The sequence below is a fragment of the Haliotis rufescens genome, unplaced genomic scaffold (genome assembly GCF_023055435.1).
Source record: "Haliotis rufescens isolate VD_foot unplaced genomic scaffold, xgHalRufe1.0.p SCAF_18, whole genome shotgun sequence".
NCBI classification, from domain to species: Eukaryota; Metazoa; Mollusca; class Gastropoda; order Lepetellida; family Haliotidae; genus Haliotis; species Haliotis rufescens.
The window spans coordinates 7,075,836-7,103,497 of record NW_025963868.1 but is presented as its reverse complement, the minus strand read 5'-3'; the positions used below and the strand labels follow the sequence as shown (position 1 = coordinate 7,103,497).

The 27,662-nt window shown below is 38.7% G+C and overlaps 2 protein-coding genes across 6 annotated transcripts in view; both read left to right on the top strand.

Moving 5' to 3' along the window:
• The window catches only part of LOC124128704, a 68,832-nt gene that overhangs the window by 35,849 nt on the left and 5,321 nt on the right, over positions 1–27,662 (top strand). For 2 of the 5 annotated variants that reach the window (XM_048398145.1, XM_048398146.1), the window contains exons 1-2: positions 26,066–26,159; positions 27,584–27,659. In XM_048398145.1, the coding sequence (XP_048254102.1) occupies positions 27,584–27,659 (76 nt within the window). In that variant the 5' untranslated portion in view covers positions 26,066–26,159. Of the gene's footprint in view, positions 1–26,049; positions 26,160–26,678; positions 26,709–27,583; positions 27,660–27,662 lie in introns of those variants that run through there. The other 3 variants (XM_048398144.1, XM_048398142.1, XM_048398143.1) reach the window with 3 other exon arrangements.
• Positions 4,495–20,549, top strand: LOC124149713. Its single transcript, XM_048398148.1, has 13 exons — positions 4,495–4,510; positions 11,208–11,332; positions 11,663–11,741; positions 12,418–12,556; positions 13,130–13,290; positions 14,564–14,815; positions 15,447–15,716; positions 16,592–16,888; positions 17,255–17,410; positions 17,598–17,613; positions 18,119–18,156; positions 18,491–18,555; positions 18,978–20,549. Exons 3-12 carry the CDS (start codon positions 11,666–11,668, stop codon positions 18,520–18,522), a joined length of 1,437 nt encoding a protein of 478 aa, XP_048254105.1. The 5' UTR covers positions 4,495–4,510; positions 11,208–11,332; positions 11,663–11,665; the 3' UTR covers positions 18,523–18,555; positions 18,978–20,549.

The following is a 27,662-nucleotide window of genomic DNA, read 5'->3' as shown; positions in this document are numbered from 1 at the left end:
CGGGGACAATCATTAAGTGATCTGAAGTTGGCTGAAGGAGGATCTATGTTTGTTTAATAAACATGATGTGGTCGTTCTCTGAGTAATAATCATACACCATGGACAAAAGCAAATCAAATTTGTATTTTAGTTCATCTTTGAAAAACAATGATAATTATATTTTAATGTGTGCTATTTTTTAATGTCCATTCCTATTTGCACTATGGATTGTAGGAAGAAGCGCGGCTGAAGGTGCTGCAAAGGGAGCCTCTGGTCAAGAGACCACAACTAGTTCTGCTGTTTGGGGAGGCATGGCACTAATGGCAATCGTGGTCATAGGACTGCTTGTAGCTGTTATCGTGTTGGTCATTCGACAACCTGAGAAGAAAGGTGAGATTTTGTTGTAGCCAAACATTAACATTCTCAAACGCATGTTTATGATTCACTTACTAATGATGAATCACTTAACTCATGGATGAAAGTAGCATTTATTCTTATTCCAACTGTCAGAGCATATGCTGGGTAATATATGTAAATTTGTAACACTTCTTTACTTTGTTATTACAGAAGTTCCGAATGGGTGAGTGTACCAAAAAATATCTTTTTCATGTAAGTTTTGTTTTTAATGTTTTCACATCACACAAATGGAAAACTCCTGAAAATAAGAACTGAAACATATCCATAGATTCAGCAAATTGTCCTAATAGCCATAACCGGCAGTTAGATACATGGATGTATTGGTGCTAATATTCTGTAACATTTGACTGTTGTAGAGACAAGCCAATTGAGATGACGACAGTGAATAGGACAGGTGTAGCAGCCATTTCCGGTATGTTGTAATCCCACCTCAGCAATATTTTTCATGTTCCCATCCCAATTTCCATATTTTCCATTTTCAACGGTAAAGGAGCATTGCAAATCATTGACGAATCAAGTGAGTAAATTCCAACTTTCACATGTGCAGTCGAACCATGATGTTCTGGTTACTTAACATCAAAGTTTCATTGATTGCAGGTCCTCTGTACGAGAATGCACAAGATCACAGGAGGAAGTGAACAAGCTGTTATTCTGCCTTACTACTACTACTGCTACTACAGTGGGGGTATACATGTCACGTATGCTGAACTAACGTCTTAACTGTTATATGCTGAGCTACCGTTTTAACTGATATATACTGAGCTACCGTTTTAACTGATATACTGTTTAAGTAGGCTCAGGACGGATTAAATTCCAGCTCACTCGCTTATTCATTTCACTCACTCCTACTTTCAACCTCGTCACTATCAGCACCATACCCATGCTAATTGGTGTCACCAAAGTTTTACTTGCATCACTTCGGGCTTTCAACCAACATTAATCTGACATGCCTGATATAACTAGAGTATTACTTATTCAAGGGCAAGGGCCCTGAGCTAATGATGAGCCTAACCAGCCTGAATGTGCCAGGATCACCAAAACCATCTTTGCTGCATTTGTTATTTTAATCTGTATACTACTACTTCTACTACTACTACTACTACTACTACTACTACTACTACTACTACTACTACTACTACTACTACATGTTTTAATCATACGGCTGCTCAGTGGAAGGTTCATTTAGGGATATCATTTCTGTGAAGACTAGGGTCTTGAAAGGAGTCCAGGAAATGAGTTCCAAAGATGTTCAGCAGCAACCTAGAATGTGTCTTGATATAGAATGTCTCTGTTCGTTTCAAAATCATTGCCTGCAATGGTGTGTACATAATCAAAGATCCTTCAAACAGACCGGTAAACTGTAGCATGCAAGCCAAATAGGTTAGAGTAAGTCGAAACTTGATACAAGAACATGATACATGGTACTAAGAAACCATGGATCTATGATTCGAACTCATCATAGTTAGATTTCTTATTACACCGCTCAGGGACGCAACACTGTAGCACGTTATGGCGCCTTAGACGTCTGGATCAAATTTGAACCAAAAGTGATGTTCATGAAACGAAATCATGCGTTTCATATAAGGTGTCTTTCATTATGACAGTAGAGTCATCAGGAGGTGCTGACACAAATGCCCCCGTTCTGATGCAATTCAGAAATGGAGTCAAACTACTTACACTCCACTTTTGGTTCATTGCCTTGGATGCCTACAGTTCACTGATGAAACAAATACTGCTGTTCAGTATGTTTTATTATCCCCAATCGTCATAAGACACCAGTTGACCACTAGACTGACCTGTAAATCAAGTTTCGTCTAGAAATACTCAACGACTTTGGGGTTCTGCTCCGGAAACGAGCATTTCCCTCTTATTCAGTTTAGGTCCAACTTCTCGTTTTTATTGGGTTTTTTTAGATCTCAGTTGTTAAACAAGCACTTTTCACTACTAGACTGATCTGTAAAGCCAGTTTCATCTAATCATATTCTACGGTTTAGGAGCTCTGCTCCGGAAACGGAAAAGAGACGGAGCACAGACAGACGGACGGACTGTTTCAAAAAGGGGGAATAATAATGACAAAAACATGTTTTTATCTGTGTTCTTGAAATATGCAAACGAAATTACATTAATGTAAATATTCCGGAAATTTATTTTTTTTGATGTGTTTATATGCATCTGCAACCATTTTCTTCTTTTCACGTTATATTATACTTTATGCAAACAATATCCAAGAGAAGATATTTTATCTGGTGATGATGTATTTCAAATATATATCACGTTATTGTATAATATTCAAACTACTATTGTTTTTCATTTGGCAATTGCATTCTTGAAGCCACCATGTTACCATGACAATGCATTTCAATAAAACCTCTGATTAACTGTGTTGTAGTGTCGTGGCGTTGTGTTGTTTAGCAAGTCTTGAAAGTTCGGGAGGCGGGGACCTGATATTTTAAGGATATATCTAAGATCATCTAATATGCACATCCACATAATTATCTTGACACGCATTCTACAGCTCTAAACTGTCGTGTCGAGGTTCAGTTAATAAACTCAATAGCTGAATGTGACAGTGACCCAGTACATCGGTATAATACTGATGTAACTACACGAGATTACAATCTCAAAATTAGTTCTTATTTCAACTTGATCATGATATGATATATTTCATCATTTGCTATATTCGACCCCGCTCAACTTGCATATATTTGCAGTAATTCAATGGTCCTGTGGCAGTGAAATGCAACCACGTCTGAGGTTATTTATGCGGTCTAGCCATAAATGCAAAATATTTTGCTGATAAGGGATACCAAGTTAGCATTCCATTTACAAAACACAATACATGAAAATTAGTCAGTGTTTGTGTTGGGGTTCTAAGATACACGGTGGAGGAAAACTGCATTCAAAAACTGTCACAGTCCCATTGTAGTGTTATTTTGTCATATCACCTGTGCCGTTCAAACCTGTTGAAATATTAGATCACGATTTTCCTTGTTGATAAACGTATAAATAAACTAAATTCATGATCAATTTCCTCAAATGTTGACTTTCGATATTTACCTCTAGTTTGATATTCATAACATCTGACCTGTTTGACGTAAATGCAAATAGCTTCCTGATAAGGGATAGCATGTTACACATTAACCCTTACAATACACAATACACGAATACCATTCAGTGTTTTGGGTTGGGTTCCCCGAGATACGCGTGATGGATTGTGGCGCAAAACTGCATTGAAACACTGTCACAGCTCTATTGTAGTATTGTTATGCCATACGTACTGCACATTTAAATCGGTTGAAATATTGTATCACCATTGTCCTGGTGGAGCGAGGTATAAATAAACTACATATGTGATAAGTTTTCACACATTGTGACCATTCGCTATTTGCCCATATATATATATATATATATATATATATATATATATATATATATATATGGGCAAATAGCGAATGGTCACAATATATATATATATATATGACGATTTAAATATATATATATATATATATATATATATATATATATATATATATGACGATTTAAATATATATATATATATGATATCACGCGAGTGTGTTTGGGGATGGTAAATATCCGGCATTAGGGATAAACATTGTATTTAGCGAGCCTTGGCGAGCTAAATACACAGTGTTTATTCCTAAATAAGGATATTTACCATCCCCAAACACAGAAGCGTGATAACCTCTTTGTCACATAATGCCATTCTTTAATTCTGTGCTTGAAAATCGCTTCCCCTCTCTCACAAACAGTACCTAAACATTGCGAGTTTTCCTGGAATGCGCGCATTAATATTTATTACGTCACAGGGAAAGTGATGTGTCAGTCGGACAGTGACAGTAGCCAATATAGTTCCAACTAAAATCTGTTTCTAATACAGTGGCGAAGCGACATATACGCAAAACAACAATTATTTTTACTTGCAGTTCGCGGCAATCCATCTGTCTGTCCGCTATAGTAACTGTCCTTTGTCAAAGGGAAGCTACTCTACCCCTAGTCTTTGAGACCACGTCCAGACGTTGTTGACAGTCGGTCTGTCCAGTCAAAACGTTAAGAAGTGCAATCAGATGTACACACAGCGACAAAACGAAACAAGGTAACAATTCAAACATATTTCGGTCAAATCCAACTATTTTAATTTGTGGAAAAGGTTTCAAGCTGCAGAGGTCTACAAGCACAGATATGGCTACTGATCCCGCTTGGCTAGGCCTAGTGCCCTCGCAAAATTGTTTCGAAATGTATATCTCCAAAGTGGCTAAAACTTATAAAATGCCTCCTCGATGTCACAGTTAGACACTGATTTTAAGTTTATTAGACTGTTCTTTTGATAATGATAACAATCATCTCTGTAGTTTATCCAGATTCCCGATGGTTAATTCTGACTCGATTCCCGAATGACAAGAGCGACGCCATGTTTGTTTATAAACACTGAAAGTAGTCCCTACTTGACCTTTGATATTTGCATCTCTATCCGCATATGACCCCAACGGATATCGTTTTTATCCGTTGGCTCTATCCTGCCGAGAAACCTACCCATTATATGACGGAGACAATTGTTAACTTACTTGGTGTCGTCACTGGAGTGTGTAAATACATTATGACGCTACAGTTGTAATTTATGACGTCATCATAAGTATGACGTCATATTATATGTCATTGTCAGTTACACTGAGACAGCGAAAGTTTATGTCTGAAACTGATATAAAGAGGATGTTAGACTAAAGTGGACTTCATTATTTTATTATATATTACATGTACACCGAGTGAACATTTACCTCATTTTTGTATATATATATATATATATATATATATATATATGCAAAATATATTCTGAATCGGTCAGTGGTCAAGTAGTCTCTGGAAAGCCTGCGTAAATACAAAAGTAAAACTTATCATCACTTTTGCTTACTCACCATTGATGACATAAAATAACATACAACTCTATTGTGAATACTTTGATATACGAGCCACCAGCAGTATTTTTAGAGTGTTTTTGAACGAACAATCGGACATTTTGCAGAAATATATATGTACTTACTTAATGTGTGTGTAGCAGAAGACATTGAATAAATCAAAACTACAAAGTGGACTATTAGTTCTATGATATATTTTATCCGACCTAAGATTGTAAAACGGCTTATGTCGACATTAGCGTAAATGACATCATAAGTACAAATTCAACGTGTTTTCAAAATATAATATACATCGTATGCAAACGTTAGTTTAACTATTACACAACTACGATATGCATCGCTGTCTGTAGTGATCGTTGTCTCTGTTTCGGTCAGTGGTGAAGTTCACTTGAAAGTCCGCATGCATATATAATATTAAATAATTATGACATGTGTAAGCTCACCATCGATAACATACAATAACACACATGGACAATCTATTTTATTTGACCGCATCCGTGGTCTAGTGGACAGAGTGTCTTCGCTGAGAGCGGAAGATCGGCGGTTCGATACCCGGTCGCGTCATACCAAAACACGTTAAACGATGATATTTGTTGATACACCCAGGGTGGCCAGCGCCTCGTATAAGTTGAGTTCAATAAACCCCATGTCACCTCTCCTCACCTGAATAATATATTATGTCCTGAACTTGAACCATGATAAGACGCAAGGCTTTAAGGTAAGTCTCGCTTTGTTGCATGGCAAGGTGAGTGAGTGAGTGAGTTAGGTTTAACGCCGCTTTTAACAGTATTCCAGTTATAATGCGGCGTGTCAGATTAATGTGGGAGGAAAGCCCGAAGTGATGCAGGTCTCAGACGTTTACCACTTCGGTGAAACCCACGAGCACGGGTATGGTGCTGACAAACCTAGAAACATAATCGGGGCCCGTGGCAAGGGCGTTAACAGACTATAAAAAGTCCAGTTTCCACCCTAGCCGAACAAGGCTGGAATTCACAAAAGTGAACTTTAAATTGAAAATCATAAAAGTTCTCCTATTTAAAGAACATTCCACTGTTTTCCAAATGCAGATCCTAGAACGTTTTTGCAGTATCCCAGATTACTTGCCATAATGATTCTTTCAGTGGTCACTCAAGAATAACTTCAAGCATTTTTTCGGTGGAGAAAATGTTCCTTTTGACCCTGACTTCGATTCTCTCAACAGGCTGGTCAAGCCACGATTTGAATCGTCAGTCCACGATGACCTCTTTCGAAGTGACCATTTTCCTACCATTTAAATACCTGTAGCACCAACTGATATTCCCCTGTGTTACGTGTCGATTTCCAAATTGAAACAATATGTTGACAAATGTTATATTTGGGATAATACTTTCTTGGTTAAGTACAGATTCTCGTACGTTTTGAGTTGAGCCCCGTCCGGGATTCGAATCCATACTCTCAGAGTAAGGCACCTAATCGCCAGCACACACAGTCACCGATCTGATCCACTCAGCCACCGAGGCTTCCACAAAATGAAAGTCCGACAACTGGTAGTTAAACAATATAACACACCGTCATCAAAATGGAATTAAAACCAACTGGGCTTTGTATGAAGTCCTTTGTACTAACAAACAAAACTCTGGTGATTTTATTGATATTTAGGACCCTATTCAACTTCTCTCCGATGAAATTAATCCAATAGCTGATGTATGTATTTCGAAGTGCTCCACGAATCTTGATATATGTAAACCATGTTTTTTCCGACGCCATCCTATAGTTCAAAATTTAAACAAATTTTAAATAATAAACGCAAAAGTATGGCGTACATGTAAGCAAAGTAAACACCAATTTTGGCGAAATTATGTCTCAAAAATAAATTCACGAAAGCCCTTGTCAAAAGTATAGAACATGATCCAATAAGCCAAAGGTAAGGGCAATACATCTAGCATTCACCATCTTATAAATTTGGACCAATTGCTGACTCATATATCAAATATTACTGATTAACATGATGAAACATTGGCTCAACACTCTACCTATGTACCTCGATTCCAAAACTACCAAAAACAGAAAGAAAAGAAAACTATACATTTTTATTCAGATCATGGGGAGGATTATAATGAAATGTTTTCTAGTCATGAACTCCATACTGCCATTGGACAAACTCATGATACTACCACAGGAGCTGATAACATACATTATCACTTACAAACACTTACCAGAATCATCTTAAGAAACACAATTGAATATTTTAGATGAAATTTTGACGTCAGGGAAATTTCCTCCTTCATGGAATTGCTTTAGTTGTCCCAATACCGTTACCCGGGCAAGTCATACTGACCCTTCAAAGTTCCAACCAATATCATTGACAAGATGCGTTTGCAAAACCATGGAATTCGAACAGGTACATGTAATAAATAATCGACTTGTTTGGTACCTTCAAACTAGCAATCTTATTACCGTAAAAAACAGAAGTGCGCGTACCATAGATGATTTAGTTCGCTTTGAATCGTTTGTTAAAAATGCTATAATACATAAACCAATATTTTTCGACCTGGAAACACGGATATGACTCAACATGTAATCATGGTATTTTACATGATTTTGGATTGCGGGGCCATTTGCCTCACCTTATGTAAAAGGTTTTAACGGCACATGAAGATCCGGGGTAGAATAGGTCTTCAGCAACCCATGCTAGCCGTAAAAGGCGACTAACGGGATCGGGTTGGTCAGGCTCGCTGACTTGGTTGATATGTGTCATCGTATTGAAATTGCGTGGGTCGATGCTCATGTTATCAATCCCTGGATTGTTTGGTCCAGACTCGATTATTTACAGACCGCCGTCATATAGCTGGGGTATTGCTGAGTGCGGCGTTAAACAACAAACAAATAAACAACATCAACAGTGGTCAAGTTTCCAAAATAGGCCAAGGTTGGACATTCAGGGTGAAAAATGATTTTCACACAACCTCTGGTCTTGATGTAATGTGAGATGAGAGAGACATGCGCTGTTGTGCAGATCCCTTCAAGAAAATTCTCTACCATGCTGGATTGTTCTACGGCTGTTCTAGAGGATTCCAGTTGACACTTGACTCTAAACGCATCGAAATATAGTCAGTTGATAACCGATACCTTTCCATATTCGACCCCGTTATACTTGTATGTATTTGCTGTTATTCAATGCTCCTGTAACGGTGACATTAAACAATTGCTAAAGTACGTTGCGCTTTGAAGCCGTAAACGCAAAAACATCCTGCTGATAAGAGATACCAAGTTACACCTTGAATTTACAATACATTCATATGATTCAGTGATGGGTTGGGTTCCCTGCAATACGCGGTGGAGGAAAACGTCATTGAAACACTGCCACAGCCCCATTGTAGTGTTTTCGTGTCATATCAAGTGCCCCATTGAAACCTGTTCAAATACTGTACCATGATTTTCCTGGCGGATAAATGTATAAATAAACAATATTCATAGTCAGTTTTTGCCGCTCACCATTTTCCTCTAGTCTGACATTCATGTTGCTTTTGAAATAATATATATATGTTCCGACATCTCTGCTAAAGGCGATGGAATGTTGTTGACGCCAGTACGATGCGATAGTGAGTGTGTGAGTCAGGTTAAATCCTGCTACTCACAATGTTTTAGTTACAGATGCAGATCATAGATATTTACCTCTTTAAACAATTTATGGTGTTAACAAACCACGCAATATAAACAGGTCCAATCTTAGATTCGAACCTGGGTTCCGCAAACCTATAGCGACGACGCCCGAGATCGCTGGGCCACCCGCACCCCGATCTGAATCAGTCAGTGGTCAAGTAGTCTCTGGAAAGCCTGTGTACACACACATTTTAAATTAATGATGTCATTTCTAGTTCACCGTCGATAACATCGAATAACACACGACTTTAGTGTGAATACTTTGATAGACGTGTTGTAAGTGTGTTTTTATCGGATATTTTGTAGAGATATAAAGTTACTGACTGAAGCCTGTGTCTAGCAGGAGACACACGATGGATCAATATTACACAGAGAACTATCTGCACTAACATATATTGTATCTGATCAGATCTTGTTGAATGACAACATTTCTCTAAATATATTATTAATCGTATGCAAACGTTAGTTTAACTAGTACACAACTAGTCCATGGAAAGTCTGCATACATATATAATATAAAATAATTTCAACAGTTGTGAGCTTACCATCGATAACATACAATAACACACATGGACAATCTAATTTATTTGATCGCCTAGACCGCATCCGTAGTCTAGTGAACAGAGTGTCTTTGAGAGAGCGGAAGATCGGTGGTTCGATACCCGTCGCGTCATACCAAAAGACGTTAACGATGGTATTTCCTGTTACCTTCAGGCTGTCTGGAAAGTCTGCATACATATATAGTATAAAATAAGTATGACATTTCCAAGGCCACCATCGACAACATACAATAAGCCACGTTAATAGTCTTTGTTAGTTGACGGCATCCGTGGTCTAGTGGATAGGGTGTCTGCCCGGAAGTCGGAAAGCCGTTGGTCTTGTTATACAATAAGACGATGGTACTTGTTGCTACCCTGCCTGGCGGATAAAACAGTTACTTGTGGGCTCGAAGTCAGTATACTGTGTTTGAGTTCGGTATCCGTGTTAAACTGTGACATGGTACCTCAGTAAACCGGCATTAGTCCGGGCAAATAGAAGCAGTCGCACGCACGCACGCACGCACGCACGCACGCACGCACACTGCGTGCATAGGTTCAATAAACCCAATTTCACATCACCTCGCAGCCAGAAATAGACCTCACCCTAACCCAGCTAAAAAAGTCAGAAACTACTCCTTTTTTATCATCTTCTCTGATTCCTTGTCTTGCCTACAGGCACTTAAAAGTGTCTCATCATATCACCCTATTATTTTAGAACTCTATAATGATCTTTCTACTGGCCAATGTGACATCGTCTTTTGCTGGTTACAAAGTCATGTAGGCATAACAGGTAACTCAAAAGCCGATGCTGCAGCTAAAGCACCTCTTGACAAACCGTTATCTCCACTTCTTATCCCGTACAGTGATTTCAAACCAACCATCAAATCTTATACTCGGGATCTCACACAAAGGAGGTGGGACACCCAAGTAGGAAGCAACAAAAAATTCACGAATTAAAACCAACAATCGGTCATACCTACTTGGGTTGTCAGTCAAGACATGACGAGGTCGGTTTACGACGATGTCGTATTGGCCAAAGTCTGTTTACCCACGAATATCTGCTGAAGACAGATAAGGACGAACCTCCTAAATGTATCCCTTGTGATGAAAGATTGACCGTCAAGCATATATTGCTTGACTGTGTGGACTTTGCTATCGCAGGGGATTCACATTATCAAAGGGGGCATCTCATCTTAAATTACTTGAAAGAAATTGGTCCGTATAATAAATTTTTAAAATGTAAGTGAATAATTAAACGCTTGTTTTTAAATTTGGTGCGATGCTATTATCAACTGTCATTTTGAAGGCTCTGTCCAGGAGGTTAAATACCGTAAAATAATTCCCCCCGTGTGGCACGTAATCTTATCATAATTGATGTAACTATCATAAACCAGTGTTTTTAAGCCAACTCATTGCTGAGTATTTTTTAATATTGGCAAGTGATGGAAGTCCCCATGATCCCCAGCGAGGTGGCCTAGCTTTGGTTGCTGGTGGCCCATAGCCCGTGTTTTGAAACTGTATACATGATATTGTTATGCTCAAATATATTTCATAAATTGTTTTTTAAATATAACCTTGCTAACTTGGTCTCGTTGCAATATGGCTGAAATAATGGTGATGCGACGTTAAATGTTAACTCACTCACTCACATCACCTCGCCTGTATACAATAGTATATTATCTCCTGCACGCCGACATAGATAAGAGACGAGGCTTTGACGTCAGTCTGACTTCGTTGCATTCAACAACGGGGAGCTTGAACTACAATGTGAGTCAAGAGGAGATATAGTGCTGAATATTGGCGGTAACATCAGGAAGGGCTGAGGTAAGAGAGTCACGTTATGTCTACAGTATTGTTAATTGCTACTTTCTTACTTCAGTGTATTGAAGTAAATATTTCCTTTAAACATAACTTGTATTTAAAACTAATAATGTTGAATACATCTTTACCAGGAAGTAGCTCAGTGTTTGATCTGAAGGCCCTGCTGTCATGGATCAGCCATTTGTATATAAAGATGTTAAGACTCCCAAAAGACTTGCATCAGTAACTGTACATACAGGTTGTAATAAGGACAAGTACATGCATCATATCCTACTTATTCCCAGATTGACATGGTGTCATAGCATTTTTTATGAATATTTAATTTGTTTTCAGAATATGCTCACCGTAGTTATGAAACGTCACATACCGTTTTTTGTTGCACTGTGCATGCTTCACCTCACTACAGGAGCAGGTATTATACTTCTCTATTTGATATAACATATGACCTCATTGGCGAACTTGTAGCCGATATTATTATTGTTATGGGTTCACCTGATATTGAATCTAAATATATCCTTGAAATACACAGCGAGGAAAGTAAGGGTAAAATAGGCCAGGGGGAACACAACACGGTGTATAATTAAAGTCAATGAAGTCAATGATACAGAAAGTGTGTAATGGATGGAATGCAGATGCATTAATACAGTAACAACTTATGGACAGGTTCTGATAAAAAGGCACAATTCGGGAAAGTTTTTAATTAAAAACAAATTTCCCCTTTTAAAAAATATCCACTGTTTTTCAAATGCTGCTCAAAGAAAGTTCTCAAGGTATCTCACGGTCTTTCACCCAGTGGTCAGTCAAGTGACTTTCAGAACTTTCTTCGCTTCTTAACAAATAATACGATACGTAACTGACAACCAATGATTATATGTGTGACTTTCAAAAGACCTATTACAAGTTTTTAAGTAAACATATTTCACACTTAGTTTTAAGTTGTGCATGTATACAGCAGTTCCGATCTCTTCAGCTGCATCTTTCCAATATAACAAATAAATAATGTACCTCACTAATCCATTTATAGGAACTTTGAGATCTAGATACATGTACACTGATCACTATAACATATTGATGTATAATGTTTTCAGTTGTTCTTCGCCTTGTTCCTGGACCAAACAAAGGTGTTCTGCAGATTCTACATAACAATACATGGGGAACATTATGTACGCACTACTACTTTGACAGTAGAGAGGCCAGTGTTGTCTGCAGACACCTGGGATTCAATACGTAAGTGCCACATGTGATGGAGAGACTGTTCAGTGCTGTTACCCTAACTATATGTTGTATATCTTGATTGTGTACTATTACAGATGTCTCCGTACATATATGTTGGACAGCGAGAATGTGATATTTTTCATTTTAGTGTCAGAACATGAATAATTCTGTGGACATAACAAACCAAAGTTCAATGTATTTTGATCATTCCTGGTCTTCAAACGGATACATTATTGAGCGTTGTCTTACATGGATTTACTGTATACAAGGACATAAATCTATATATTATATCCCTCATGTTATTTGAAGGGCATGCCTAATAACGTTTTTGTACTTTCACACATATACACGTTCAAATCTAGATCCTAATTGTTATCCTTTCATACCAAATACATGCGATCCGTGACGATCCAGGTTGCGAATACATGTTCAGCAACCCATGGTTGCTGTAAAAGGTGACTTTACTTGTCGTAAGAGGCGACTAGCGGGACTTGGTTGATGCATGTCATCGTATTCCAATTGTGTAGATCGATGACCATGATGTCAATCACTGATAGCTTCAAAAACGATTTCATCCTTTTTCAGCACCTACAACTTTCAGAGAGACTTCGGTTTACTACCCGGAAGTGTTAAATATCAGGCACGATTCAATTGCAATGGAAGAGAAAACAATTTCAACGACTGTCCAGATTTTAATTTGACCCGCTGTTCCTCCTCAAGCACCGTGGGAATAGCATGCCTTCGTGGTATGTATGCAACTCAATTATCACATGACCATAGTTATCACTTGGCACTGTTGTTTTCCACAGGGACAAAGGTTCCTCAATATTGCTGGTGTGATGATATAATGGTGAGACAACAGAACAGTTACCGTATCCTGATACTGAAACGCAGCTGTCACACGGACATGTTGCTATTCTGTGATACTAACACAAAGAACAAAGAACAATAAAGAACGAGGCCTGTTCTATCATGACTTCATTTCTCGAGATTCGAACATACGCTCGCAACTTCAAGACGTCATAAATTGGACGACCCTATTTTTAGAAGGACGTGAGTTTTTCCCCTTAGATGTAGCTGGGCAACGCAGATGAAGGTAGTTACCAAACGATCTCATTCAAAAGGCATGATATGGCAATGAGTAATGCGGGAAAAGGTACAGATAATGTCGTAATGATTATGAGAACATTCAGGAAATACTATATCCCCCTGTTCAGAAAATGGACTTGTCCGACATTGCCGAGATCCTTTTGTATTCCGGGAGACATCAATATTCAAATACGGATAAATATTTTTAAAGCTTGTAAATTTGATTAACATCCCAAAATAGTCCCTCTCATAGTTTATTTTCATAAACAAATGGCAGCATGATTCAAAATCAAAATCGGTTTCAATGATAAAGATTTCGTTGCACAATTTTGTATTGTATTAAGAAATAGAGATAACATTTAAAATATAAAACACAGCGTGTTCATCATCAACTAAATTAAACGAAAACTCCTTGGTATTAGTGAAGATACTTCATGGAACAGGGGTCCATTGGTTTGAATCGGTTGTCGATCTCAATTAATGGAAAATGAATAATCGCCTTTAACCAAAGTGTTTTGATGTATATGTCCAAGGCTTGTCCCTCTAAATATATCTTGACCACATATACATATATGACAGGCATTGGAATTGTGTAACATCGCTACTTCGGAAGCCAACATAAAGTGGGCATCCTTAAAGATGCTTAAGGATTTCCTCATCGCACTTTGCTGTTATTGCTCCACACAGATCAATATAACGCAAATATCGATTAAAGCGATCGCTCGTCACGCCGAAGACCCGGGTTTGATTCCCGACATGGGTACAATTTGTGAAGCCCATTTGTGTCGTCCCCTGCCGTGATATTGGTGGAATATTACTAAAAGCGGCGTCAAACCTCACTCACTCACTCACTCTCTCTCTCTATGGTTGTTTATCATTAAAACTATTGCCCTCTGGTTTGCTTAACGTCTTCTCATTTACATGACACAGACACAGAAGGTTTGATAACCCTTGGCAACGAGAAGATCAGGGACATCGAGGAGGGAGGATCGTTGTATTGCTCAGCGTACGCAAGACAGTCTGTTGCGTATGTGTGGACCAAAAACGGAAACATAGAATCTTATCAGGCTTCTAATGCAATCACTCTAAAGCGCACTGACTCTGGGAACTGGACCTGTACTGTTTACTCACGTACTGGAACCAAACTTCTTGGATCCGACTCAGTTATCGTTACTGTTATGTGTAAGTATGGCACTGAAACATAACATTTGTTTGATGTTTAATGCCGTACTCAGCAATATTACAGCTATATGACGGGGCTCTGTAAATAATCGAGTCTGGACGAGAAAATCCAGTGATTGACATCCTGAGCATCGATCCGCGCAAGTGGGATACGATGACATGCATCAGTCAAGTCAGCGAGTCTGACCACCCGACTTTCACGTGAAGTATAGTTGCCTTTTGCAGCATGCGTGGGTTGCTGAAGACCTAGTCTTACCTGGATCCTGAAGACACAAGCAGAAGCACTGCCTGTGTATGTTGTACTGTAACTGCAATATAAACAGACATACGAGGGGTCATGAATTGCCATAGAGTACCGATATAATAACCGAATACCAATAAACGAGCTTACAAAACAAATATTTATATCATAACCAAATTACAAAAGACGTTTTCATTCAAACGGAAGTACGAAATGTATAATATTTGTCGTTTTCCACAACAACAGGCGGGGCACATTGTGTCAAGCTCTCGTTTAAAACAACAAAATTTGTAAATGTTAACACTTAATGACGTTTCAAAGGCATCCTTGAGTTGACAAAACTTGATGATAAAATACATCATGTCACAATCAATGTGCATAATATTTTAGACCACCCCCTCAGCCTAACCACGAGAACAATTTACGCCCAACGAGGAGACACAGGGAACCTCAGCAGGTCTGACATAAGCCTCCCTCCACCACACGTCTACAGATGGCGCCAGGCAGGCCTGGACTCCGAGTTCACTGAATCCACCAAACCTCCTGTCATACCAAACATACAGCTCAATCACAAGGGGGACTATATCCTGGATGTGACAAACACATTCCCCAGTGGACGTTCAGACTCTGGCATGGATCTTATCAAACTGTATGTTTCATGTAAGTCATATTCTATTGACCAAAACGGTTTTATTAATTCGACGTTTATAAATTAATTGACATGTGGCCACCTATTGTAATTCAGTTTGTATAGTTGTACACATGGTTGCATCTACTTAATTATACTCAGGCTAATGCCTACTTTGTCTTACTTTAGAACACCACAACTATCCACAAAGTTGCAATATTCAACCTATCACTTAATTACTAATTTTACTCAGGCCTTATCACATTAACTGAACAGAGTTACTCAATGATGCAATGACACACTGGCTACAGTGTTTCTCCACAAGCTGTAGAATGTGACAAAAATCATATGGATACTTTTAATAGTCAAATTCGGTCAATCAAGACGACTGCATTCCGACTGAAATCGTCCAGATTACATTATTAGATTTCGAGAATATCGACTCATGAATAAAGATTATATTACTTTTTGTTTATACATGTTTGGCATTTATTGTAAGGTGTGTATTCCTGGGTTAACGTTGTCTTGATCAAGGAGGTTTCAATGAATATATTTGTAATTTCTATAATGGACAGATAAATGGAAATCTCTCACAAACTTCAGACTGAAGGAGATATATTTTAACATGATTGACAACACTGATTTCTCTTAGGTCCTGTCATTCCCGAAGTATGCTTTCCATAAAAAGCGACTATGCTTATCATAAGAGGCAACTAACGGGATCGGGTGGTCAGGTTTGCTGACTTGGTTGATACATGTCATCGTATCCCAATTGCATGGATCGATGCTCATGTGTCGTCCAGCCTCGATTATTCACCGACCGCCGTCATATAGCTGGAATTTTGATGAGTGAGGCGTAAAACAACAAACAAACATTCCCAAAGTAAATGCCTATTTGCACTTTCAGATGCTCCCTCCGTCAAATGTGAAAGGGAGGTATCAGTTGTAGTGGGTCAGTCTCTCAAGTTAGAGTGTGACGTTGATGCCTACCCACACCCGCACACCCTGACATGGTCGCACATCACCGCCTACCAGAAAGAGGTGTCTAGCATGACAGAGAAGTTCCGTATTCCAGAAGCCTCCCATTCAGATGGCGGCCTCTACAAGTGCGAGGCCAGGAACAACATCACTAACCGACGTGGTGACGTTGAGGTTGGCGTCGGGGCGTGCACCATACGGGTAACCGTCCATGACTCAAGTGAAGGTAAACTCTACAATATCCATCTACCCACTCCTATCATATGAGAATTGTTTGAAAATCAATGAATGTAACGCATATCAGTGTCAGTCACTGTTATTAATAGTGAGTGAGTGAGTATGGTTTTACGCCGCTTTTAACAATATTCCAGAAATATCACGGCAGGGGACACAAGAAATGGGCTTCACACATTGTACCCATGTCGGGAATTACTGTTATTAATATTAATACAATTGAGATAATAACTGATTGATGATTAATGACCAAGTTGTTTTGTGTCTTAAATATGAGAAAATGTTTTGGACAGTTCATGTCATCGTGTATGTTTGTATGTTTACAATCACATGCTTGTTAATAAATTCTCAATTTCAGCTTCGACATTGCCAGTTGTCGCTGCCAAGTCATATGACAAGGGAGGCAACTCTATGACGACTGTTGTATATGTTGTTGGGAGTATCCTTGTGCTGATTGCTCTCTGCCTTGTCATCGTTCTCGTGGTGCTGACACTGAAGCGTCTCCCGATGAAAGGTACTTGCAGTTAGCCTGGCACATATTGATAAAAAAATAATCGAAATTAACGGGACCATTTATGAAATGTGACACTCAAATAATTCTTTTCGCACCAAAGTGTGTTTTAGAAGACAACTATGGTGGATTCATTTATCAGATGTGTTTGTGACTCAGTTTAAACATGTGTCTCTTTCTGTCCTTTTAGGGAATGGAACAGAAGTGTAAGTAAATTTATTTGTCGTTGTTACCGTGTACATGTACATTGAAAAACACTGTCTACGTGTCACAGTTTGAAACGAATATAAGCAATGCCCAGAGAAAAAACAAACCATAATGCATAGAGTCCTGATTAAAGTACCATGTCTTTAATTTGTATTAAACCAGAAGCATAATTTACTTTCTCTTTTTGGGGGCACGGGTGGCCCAGTCATCTAAGGCGCCGTGATTCGCTGTGCAGAGTTGCTTCCTTGGGCACGCCAGAAACCTATGATTGTGGGTTTGAAACCCGGTTTCCCCCCGATTATGTTTCTAGGTTTGTCAGCACCAAACCCGTGCTCGTGGGTTTCAGCGAAGTGGTAAACGTCTGAGACCTGCATCACTTCGCGCTTTCCTCCCACATTAAGCTGACACGCCGTGATATAACTGGAATACTGTCCAAAGCGGCGTTAAATCCAACTCACTCACTCACTCACTCACTCACAACTTTCTCTTTTTTCGCAAATTAAGGAAGAAGACAGAAACGTGCCCGGACCCTCCAGAAGAAGGTAACCCACAATAAACATATATTCGCACGCATATGCGGCAAACTCTTTTTGCAAAGTTTTTAAAATCTCAAACATGTCAATATGACAAAAGTCCTTGAGGTAAAGAGTGTAGCAGATGACTGAAGAGGCATTTTCATGCACTTGCCCTAGGTAAAACTACCTTGGATATTATAGTAGAATAGAATTGAGAAGATTTTATGTCCGCTGTAGACAAATATTTTACACGTTTGAAATGTATCAAATATTTGGGTCGAATGTGCATATTGACGACAGCTTTATTAGCTTAGAGATTTGAGAACAATCTCTTAGCAGTAGTTGTTATTGTTTTCTTCAGAGCATGCCTACGAAGGACTGTCAATTCGCTGAGACGGAAAGAAATAACCCGGTCCACATTGCAAGGTATTGCATCTGAGACATTATATATATTGTGTTTGTTTGTTTGTTGTTTAACGCCGCACTCAGCAATATTACAGCCATATGACGGCGGTCTGTAAATAATCGTGTCTGGACCAGACAATTCAGTGATTGATATCATGAGCATCGATCCATGCAATTGGGATACGATGACATGCATCAACCAAGTCAGCGAGCCTGACCACCCGATCCCGTTTGTCGCTTTTTACGACAAGCATAGTCGCCTTTTACGGCAAGTATTGGTTGCTGAAGACCTATTCTACCCCGGATCTTAACGGGTCACATAATATATAATGTTCTTTGAATTTTACATAATCTACGTCATGTAGATAGCAAGCTGCGTGTTTCTACATGATGCCATCGTACCGACACACTTATGGATAAGTTTCCATTTTTCTGTGTTACAGATTTCGCACAAGCCTGCCTTATTTGTTTTAAACGGTTTCATTGCGTCGCCACTCACGTTCAAAGAATACAGGATTCAATGTCAAGTCACTCACGATGCGTTTTCTTGTGAACAGATTGTCTCACCCACTAGGAATATAATTTTACTTACAGTTGCTTTCTTAAACATAATTTTGAGTAACCCTTACCAGTTGGCTTTACCAGAAACATCCCCAACTTGCATACTCTGTTGATGTTTGCTTATGGTCTTCTTGTATATAGTATGATGTATAACAATGTTATGTGTACTTTGTGAAGCATAATTTTCTTTGTTACTAACTCATATTGTAAACTCATGTAAACTCATATTGATAATGGGAGTACTTTAGTAACAATATTCTTACCATGGATGTGTGACATATCAGATTTGAATAAATAAAAACATAAATAAATATTGATAGATGTACAATTCTCAAATTTTATGGACCACAGTGAGAATTTTACTCTATGTATACTATTGAAATACATATTTTAGGAAATGCGAATGAATATATGTACCATAGTGTAATTCTCAAAAGCCATGTATTTTATTCCACCCAGTGGTTATAGTGTGATATAGTGTGTTATTGTGTGAGAAACTATGAAAGGCAATGCATTTTATGTTTACCAAAGCTTGATTACATAATATTACCCTTTCGATAACCTGCCAATCAAAATTAGCTGATGCCAAGATAATCCCAATTCTAACTTACGGTTCAGAAATCTGGGGAGGTGAAAAATGAATCATAATGGAATATATTCACCTTGAATTTATAAGCAAATTGTTACCTAACACAAAGGGTAATCTACTTTATATACTGTATGCAGAAATAAGAATAAACCACTTTACATCACTGATGTGTAAAATGATTGCTTTTCCAACAAAACTAATCACTTGAAAATCGTCAAACATATCCTGTATTATTTTACCTGTATATATTATATTAATATAATTCCGTGTATACCAATGTATTTTTAATGTATGGTGAAGACACATCTTGAAGATCATATTCTATAAACTTATTAATTATGAAATTAAAACGGAATTCTACCTAATTTATAATAATTTAGCCACAACATACTACATGCCACTAATACTGTTGGCTGCATGTCACAGTTGAAAGAGGTCGCTAGACACAAAATACCATTAGTTACATCAGTTCCATTGTGTTCTTGTAATGACATTGCTGATGAGTATAATTACTTCATTTGTGAAATGTTTGTTACCTGTCACTCAAATTATATTCTGACGATACAAGAAATCGTTCAATGTTTAAACTGGTCAAATTATTTGAATGCAAAGTTAACTTACCATGAAGCAGTTATCAATTTTCTGTAAATCTATTATGAATGTTTTTCAGTGATTTTAGAACGTGATGCCGCCATGTATGTGAATATACAGATCACTGTTAACCCTCAACGCACCATGTCTCGTGGGCTTGAGTAACATAAGGTTCAATTCAGATCCAAAGGCAAATTGCAAAATTTTTTTCTAATGTGAACTAATCGTTTGTAATAACATGATTCAACTTTTCTAATAAACACATGGAATTTGATCTTCTTTTTTTCTGATTCCTATGGCATTTAGTTTAAGAAAAGGTACTGAGATCAGCTCCTGATGTTGTTATAAAAATAACAGTTTCAAATGTAAATCCAAGGTTCTGATAACATATTCTACAATGATATTGAAGATTTCTTGATTCTGATTGGTTACAAAGTGGTGTTCTGTTTGCTTCAGAAATCGCTTCAAAATATATTCACACTTTTCACTCAATAATTGTGCGTATGAATACATCGATAGCCTACATATCGATCCTCATAAATATGTCCGCCGATCACCCATAAGAACTGTATTTGCTCTTATAGATGCTGGGTCACTAATAACGCCTGGGGCGGTCGGGTAGCCTAGTGGTTAAAGCATTCGCTCTTCACCCCGAAGACCCGGGTTAGATTCCCAAATGGCTACAATGTGTGAAGCCAATTTATGGTGTCCCCCTGCCGTGGTATTGCTGGAATATTGCTAAAACCATACTCACTCACTCACTCTAGTCAACGGCTCTCGCGAAATTAATAGACGGCCGAGCGTCTTATAGAGGAAATACGGTACGCTTGATGTCTGATGTTTTGGCGACGAATTTGACGTTCTAGATGAGAGGATGAGATTAGGCCTCCAAGACAAAGGCATATCCTTTGCATACAAATGATAACGTTTATGAAACTGTTAGGGATATGGCAGGAGGGGATTTGAATGTCCATCAGAAAGCACTCATGATATCAAGCACTGGAGTGCCTGGTCCAGACTTGATTATTTACAGACAGCCGTCATACAGCTGGAATGTTGCTGAGTGCGGCGTTAAACAACAAACCAACTGATTTGAACACCTCATGTGACCATGTGCAGAATAGGTGTAGACTGTCACCCGAAATAAGCTCTTGAAAGTTCCCAAAGGATACACACAAAATGTATGAATATACGATGTATAACAAATCTATCCTGGCATAAAAAACGTTCTCGTCACGATATATTTGAAATACTGCCCATGATACGTTAACTTTCAACTTTCGCACTCACTTTGTTTCAACAAAGCCATTGGTAAACTTCTCAATGTAGGATGGTATAGATAATCATGTCTTCATGATGGATATTAACATGTAGTTGCACACACAGGAAGTATGCCATGGTTATGCAATTGAAACTGCCACAGCCGAGCTGTGTGAACCAGCCACAGTAAGGATTAACATTGTAATACTTCGGGTTAGGCATCCTGTTTTTCATAACGATACTGTTACACATGCAAAGACCATTACTGTACCTAACATTTCTACCGTTGCCGTTTCCTAAACATAATAATTAATAGATAAACGTCTTGTTTGTTATCAGACTTTATTATTACTTTGTTATTTAGTCTTTGATGGTGTAAGCCTGAAGTTTCAAATACTAACTGAGGGTCGAAATACAAATTGATTTGGTGTGTATTTAAGTTACAATATGTACATAATCTTTCAGATTTTGGAATTGTGTTGTGTATCCCGGTATCAATATTAGGCCTTGTACATTCAACTCGAGCTAGTGCAACATCGGGAGCAAATGTACACAAGGTCTACCTACTGAATCAAGATTAAATAACATTTCGTATGCCTTACGCCGAAGTCTGTGAGATGGCATATGTAGTACTTTTAGCCAGTACTTTTAGCCAGTATTTGTAGCCAGTACTTTTAGCTATACTAAGGTCGATGGATAACGTCCACATTCCCAAAAGGCAATTACACTGGAAGTGTTAATACCTGTACCACGATAATATTTACATGGGACCATTTCCTGCTATCTACTATTCTACTATCAATAATCTTAAGCCCAAATATATTTCTTACTGTTCCCTATAGAGCTCACTCATGCGCCGGAGGCATAACTTATGTTATGTTACTTATAAAACGGTCATATATAGAAATAACAGCCTGGACGCGAAAGTCGACTTCTGTGAATCCGGGTGAAAATTTAGATATAACCAGGCTACAAAGCGGCAGGGCTCACTAGTCTTATACCCCCAACTTCGACTCCAACATATGTCTAAGTTCAAAACATGAAAAACGAAATATTGTCCAAGAAAATCCAATTATCTAAATCAAACATTGGACCGGACCCCTTCTATCAGCATGGAATTTGAAAAGAAGTCCAGTCCTTGGTTTATACCCTCAATACCGATGGCCAAACTGGTCCCTTCCAATTGTTTTAACGTCTTTTGGTATGGCGCGGGCAGGTATCGAACCCCGGACTTTCCGTTTTTGTGGGTATTATCCGCAACAACACGGTAGTGGTGTGAATAAGGTTAGCAGGCTTAATCAGTTTCCTCATCTCTTCCCTGACAGTTTTACTATTGTATCATTACTGAACACGACAACCTTCCGTTTGACTTACTGTTTTACATGACTGGCCATCAAGACTCTCTCTCCATCATAGTATATGCGACGTCATCACGTTATGTGTGTGCATAGATTTGTTTGTGTTCCAACTATACCACGGCGGTATATAAATAATCCAGAGATTGATAGCAAGAGCAAAGCGTCACGCCATCTGGACACGATGACATGCTACCAGCCTCCGAGCCTGACCACCAATTCCAGGAAGTCGACTCTTGTGACAAGACATGTTGCAGGGGACAAGTTCTATCACGGAATCGCCACTGATTGACCAAAGGATTTAGGATCAGAGAAGGTTCCGGAAATAATCGTCGCAAGAGTGAACCAAAATTGTGATCATGTATGTGATTTAGCTGTTTGCAAGTCATCGTATTACTGGGGGCCACGGGTGGCCCAGTCGTCTAAGACGCCGCGATTTGCTGTGCAGAGTTGCTTCTCTTGAGTAAGCCAGAAAGCTATGATTGTGGGTTCGAATCCCAGTTCGACCCGATTATCTTTCTAGGTTTGTCAGCACCATACCCGTGCTCGTTGGTTTCGCCGAAGTGGTAAACGTCTGTGACCTGCATCACTTCGGGCTTTCCTCCCACATTAAGCTGACACGCCGTGATATTACTGGAATACTGTCAAAAGCGGCGTTAAACCCAACTCATTGACTCACCGTATTACCATGGCGGGGGCAATATCAACACACCTACCAGTAATTGAATGTATCCAACACTCGATTATTTAAGGAACGCAGTAATACAGAAGGAATATTGCTGGCTGAGACGGAAACCGGCCACCAGGTTGAGTGATTGACGTTCTCCACCTTGTTCAGTGCCATCAACATCACACCCTAATCTGAGACAGGACCAATCAAATCCGTTTGCTCATCAGTTAAATAAATACCCTTTAATGTAGAACACGACACAGCAAAAGATAAACACATTGACACTGACAGATGTTTATTTTGCAAAATCACGAAATTACAGGTTTTCCTTCAATAGAACCTATCAGGTCTCTCGCCGTAGAAATACATCATTGAACATGGTTGGGATACTACTGATGCCGTTGTTGTTGTTGCAGTATCTCCATTGTAGTGGCAGTATCGCGTATTAACAAATGCCACCAATGTCACCAAAACGGAACAATTAGTTCTTTCTCTAAAAAATGGAGTTTGTTGGAGAAAACCATAACGCAGGCGGGTTAGCTTCCTTAATCAAATAATCCTTATATCTCTTACAATTATTAAAAAGTATGAAAGGTGAACCTTCTGTCATATCACTTCCTGTACATTTTTCTCATTATAATTAACATGTAATTTGATGCCTCTTGTGATACGATGACTATGTACCCTCTGGAATGAATAAAAACAATTTTTTTTAAAATAAAAAAATGTCACCAAGTTAAACTGTTGAGTAAGTGAGTGGCTATTGATTGACGGCGCATTAGCAATGTTGCAGCTGTCTCCCTTCCAATGAATGAAAATAGGACAAACGTGTTGTTGAAAGTCGGTAGGAGAGATCCTTTGGGCCAGTGTCGTACTTCTATTCAATTCAGTGCTACGGGTTACACAGAGGGACCTCACACGTTTCCCACCGATCATCGGAATCCGTGGTGTAACACCACAAATACCCGTCACGTGATGGGTCACGGCAGTAGTTAGCAGATCCTGTTACATTTTGGGGAGCGTCAAAGCCTGAGATAACGAACTTGTCATCGTCTGTGTACTCGTGAGTGTGGGGCTCTTGAGAATCCCATCGCTGGCAGATCTTGCCGGAACTGGTTGTTGATTGAGTTCCAGTATATGACACTTGTCGTTCAGATATCCACCAACAACTCGATACTGCAAAGAACAATACGAATATATTGATAAATAACATTTTAGTTAAGATTTTTTTGTGCATTAGTGCTGTCATAACCTTGATGACAGTCCTCGCCTTTGTTGTTTGTATCTCCAAGGGTACGCAGACAGATGGGTAAAGGAATAATAATTTATGACGTACAGACATATTCGATCTGGGAGCTGCAATGGCCACATACCCAAGCCCATAATATTCATCACGTCGTAAATGTAAGACCTACATTACTTAAGCTAAGATAATGCCGTGGTAACTGATATAATGTTTAAGTTGATTTAAAACAGCTTAAACCCGAGCTCACTCACTCATTCAGTTTCACTAACTAAACCTACCTTATCTATTTGCCATCTCGCCCCGATTATTTTTCAAGGTGTGTCAGCACCATACCCATGCTCGTGCATCACGTCGGGCCTTCCTCCCACAATTAGCAGACACGCCGTGATATAACTGGAATACTGCTCAAAGCGGGGTTTAACACAACTCACTCACTCACTCATTCTAGATGCAATGATGTTAAAAATTACCACCTCCACTACTACTACTACTACTGCTACTACTACTACTAGTACTACTGCTGTTGTTGTTGCTGCTGCTACTTCTAATACTACATTTACAACGCATATCAACTTACAGTCAACTTGCATTCCAAGCGTCCATTGGAGTTAACTTTCCCAGCTGTCTGTCAAAGCTTAAGATATTCTCAGGAGATGAGCTACCATGCGCTGTCACTCGTCAAGCTACTCAACATTGCTGTCATTTCTGATCTCCACCCGACCTGAACTATGTGTTCTGCACATGGTTACGTTACGCATGTCCCAGTTATTCGTACATACAGATTGAAAGGAGTACAAAATGAATCAGTTTTACCCTTACCGCTTCCCTGTGTTATATAACGGCAAAATCCATAATTAAGCGACAATCTACGAAACATACTGAAGAAATATGAACAAAATACATTCAAGAGGTTACACTTATCGACATGTTTATGATCAAAATGTTGGGGGGAATGTCCAGTGCCACACAGGAACTAGACGTTAAGACGTTTATTACAAGCTAAATATGTCTTTTCTTCGAAATATATTTTCTCAAAAACATGCAAAGCCTTTACAAAGTCTTACCAGGTCGAACATAGTGGGTAGAAACTGGTGAATGAACACTGATCACACTGAAGTCGTGTACGAGTTGTATAATTACACAGTCATCTATTTTAGTCAAGGCTACGTTACAATATCTTTTACGGGAAGGTATGACGTTATACAATGCCACCACGACCAGGATGTAAAAAAACAATATATATATATACACAAGGGAAGGCCATGTTAACCTAAATGCTCGTCAACGCGTAGCCAGTCACAGCTTTACAAAACTTTGACAACGCATTGAATCTATGGTCGACTAGATGTAACAGTGAGTATTTCTTAGTTTGTAAATTTTTGTCAAGCTGATTAATATAATATTAATATATATGCAATGTAATGGTGGCTCATAAACACATAAAAAAATTATATAGTCGAGTGGAGTCTGCCTTTAGCAGATATGACTTTTGCTTATGGAAAGGGTTTGTCGTTTGTATTTGTATACCAGAAACATATCTAGAATGTCTGGAATAATCAAATCAGTAGAAATATCAGAAATGGTCGAAATTAACTAAACTTTGTATAGAGAAAAAATGAGATATAAAAACGTGAGGCCTTCACCATGCACAGTCGGCGACCAGAGGCGAAAACTGAGTACTGGTATTTAGTACCTCCTGCGCATTGTGAAGGTAACTTTGAACAAGCCTCTACATATCAGTCAAGTGTCTATGTGAAAAAGTTGAAGTGCAACCAGGATGTGAGAAAGAATTAGCCTCCTCAGTTGCTTTCACCACATGAATGTCCCTATGGCCTGAACGTTCTGTAACGTAACACGTGTTTCCTCCTTTAGGTTTCAAGCTCTGCTGGTCTTCAAGTACCGGTGGGTTATAATTAAAATGTGTTATGTAACGTGAAATATGTAACGTGAAGTAAATATGCACCTTCGGATGAGCCTGAATTCAATGTTCACTATATTCAATCAAAACAGAGAGAACTGTAAACGGTTCGATTCATGGTCGCGCACATGAAATACTATGTATACTATGCTATGTATGCTAATGTTTTTCATATTACCTATTTGTATGAAATTAAACAATAACTAATATGAGAAGAAACTATATAAAATGAAATCTGTATTTTATTTATGTATTTATTGTGCGTCCCATGTACATATTAAGAAAGATTAAACAACATTCATGTAAGCACGCGTATCCATAGTTTAAACGAATGTGCAGTACATTTAGTTACAATAAACAACTAACACAGAACGGTTTATGCCTTTTACTAGAAGTTACTGATTGGGCCCTAGATGACAGTGTATTGCATAATAACATACATTGTCTCTTTTCTGTGTCTTAATGTATTGATTTGAGGCATGTGTTAATAGTCAGGTGTCAGATAACCCTATTCCGATTGATCCTATTTATAGAGGGGTTCTTGGAACGTGTTAAACTTGAATTCTGTATTTCTCCATTGTATCATATGTTAATATCATTCTTTCAGAATGATTGATTGTTTGTTGTTTAACGCCGCACTCAGCAATATTCCAGCTAAATGGCGGCGGTCTGTCTGGACCCGACCCGACATTCAAGTTACTGACATAATGCTCATCGATCTATGCAATTGGGATACGATGACATGCATCAACCAAGTCAGCGAGTCTGACCACCCGATCCCGTTAGTTGCCTCAGTCGCCAAGGAGCATGGGTTCCTAAGGACCTGTTGTCTACCTTGATCTTCACGTGTCCATTTCAGATGGAGTATTGTAACCCTGGTCTGTGGAGATCAATCGTACCATTCTTCACAGTGCTGTTCTCCTCTGCATGTGTGTGTA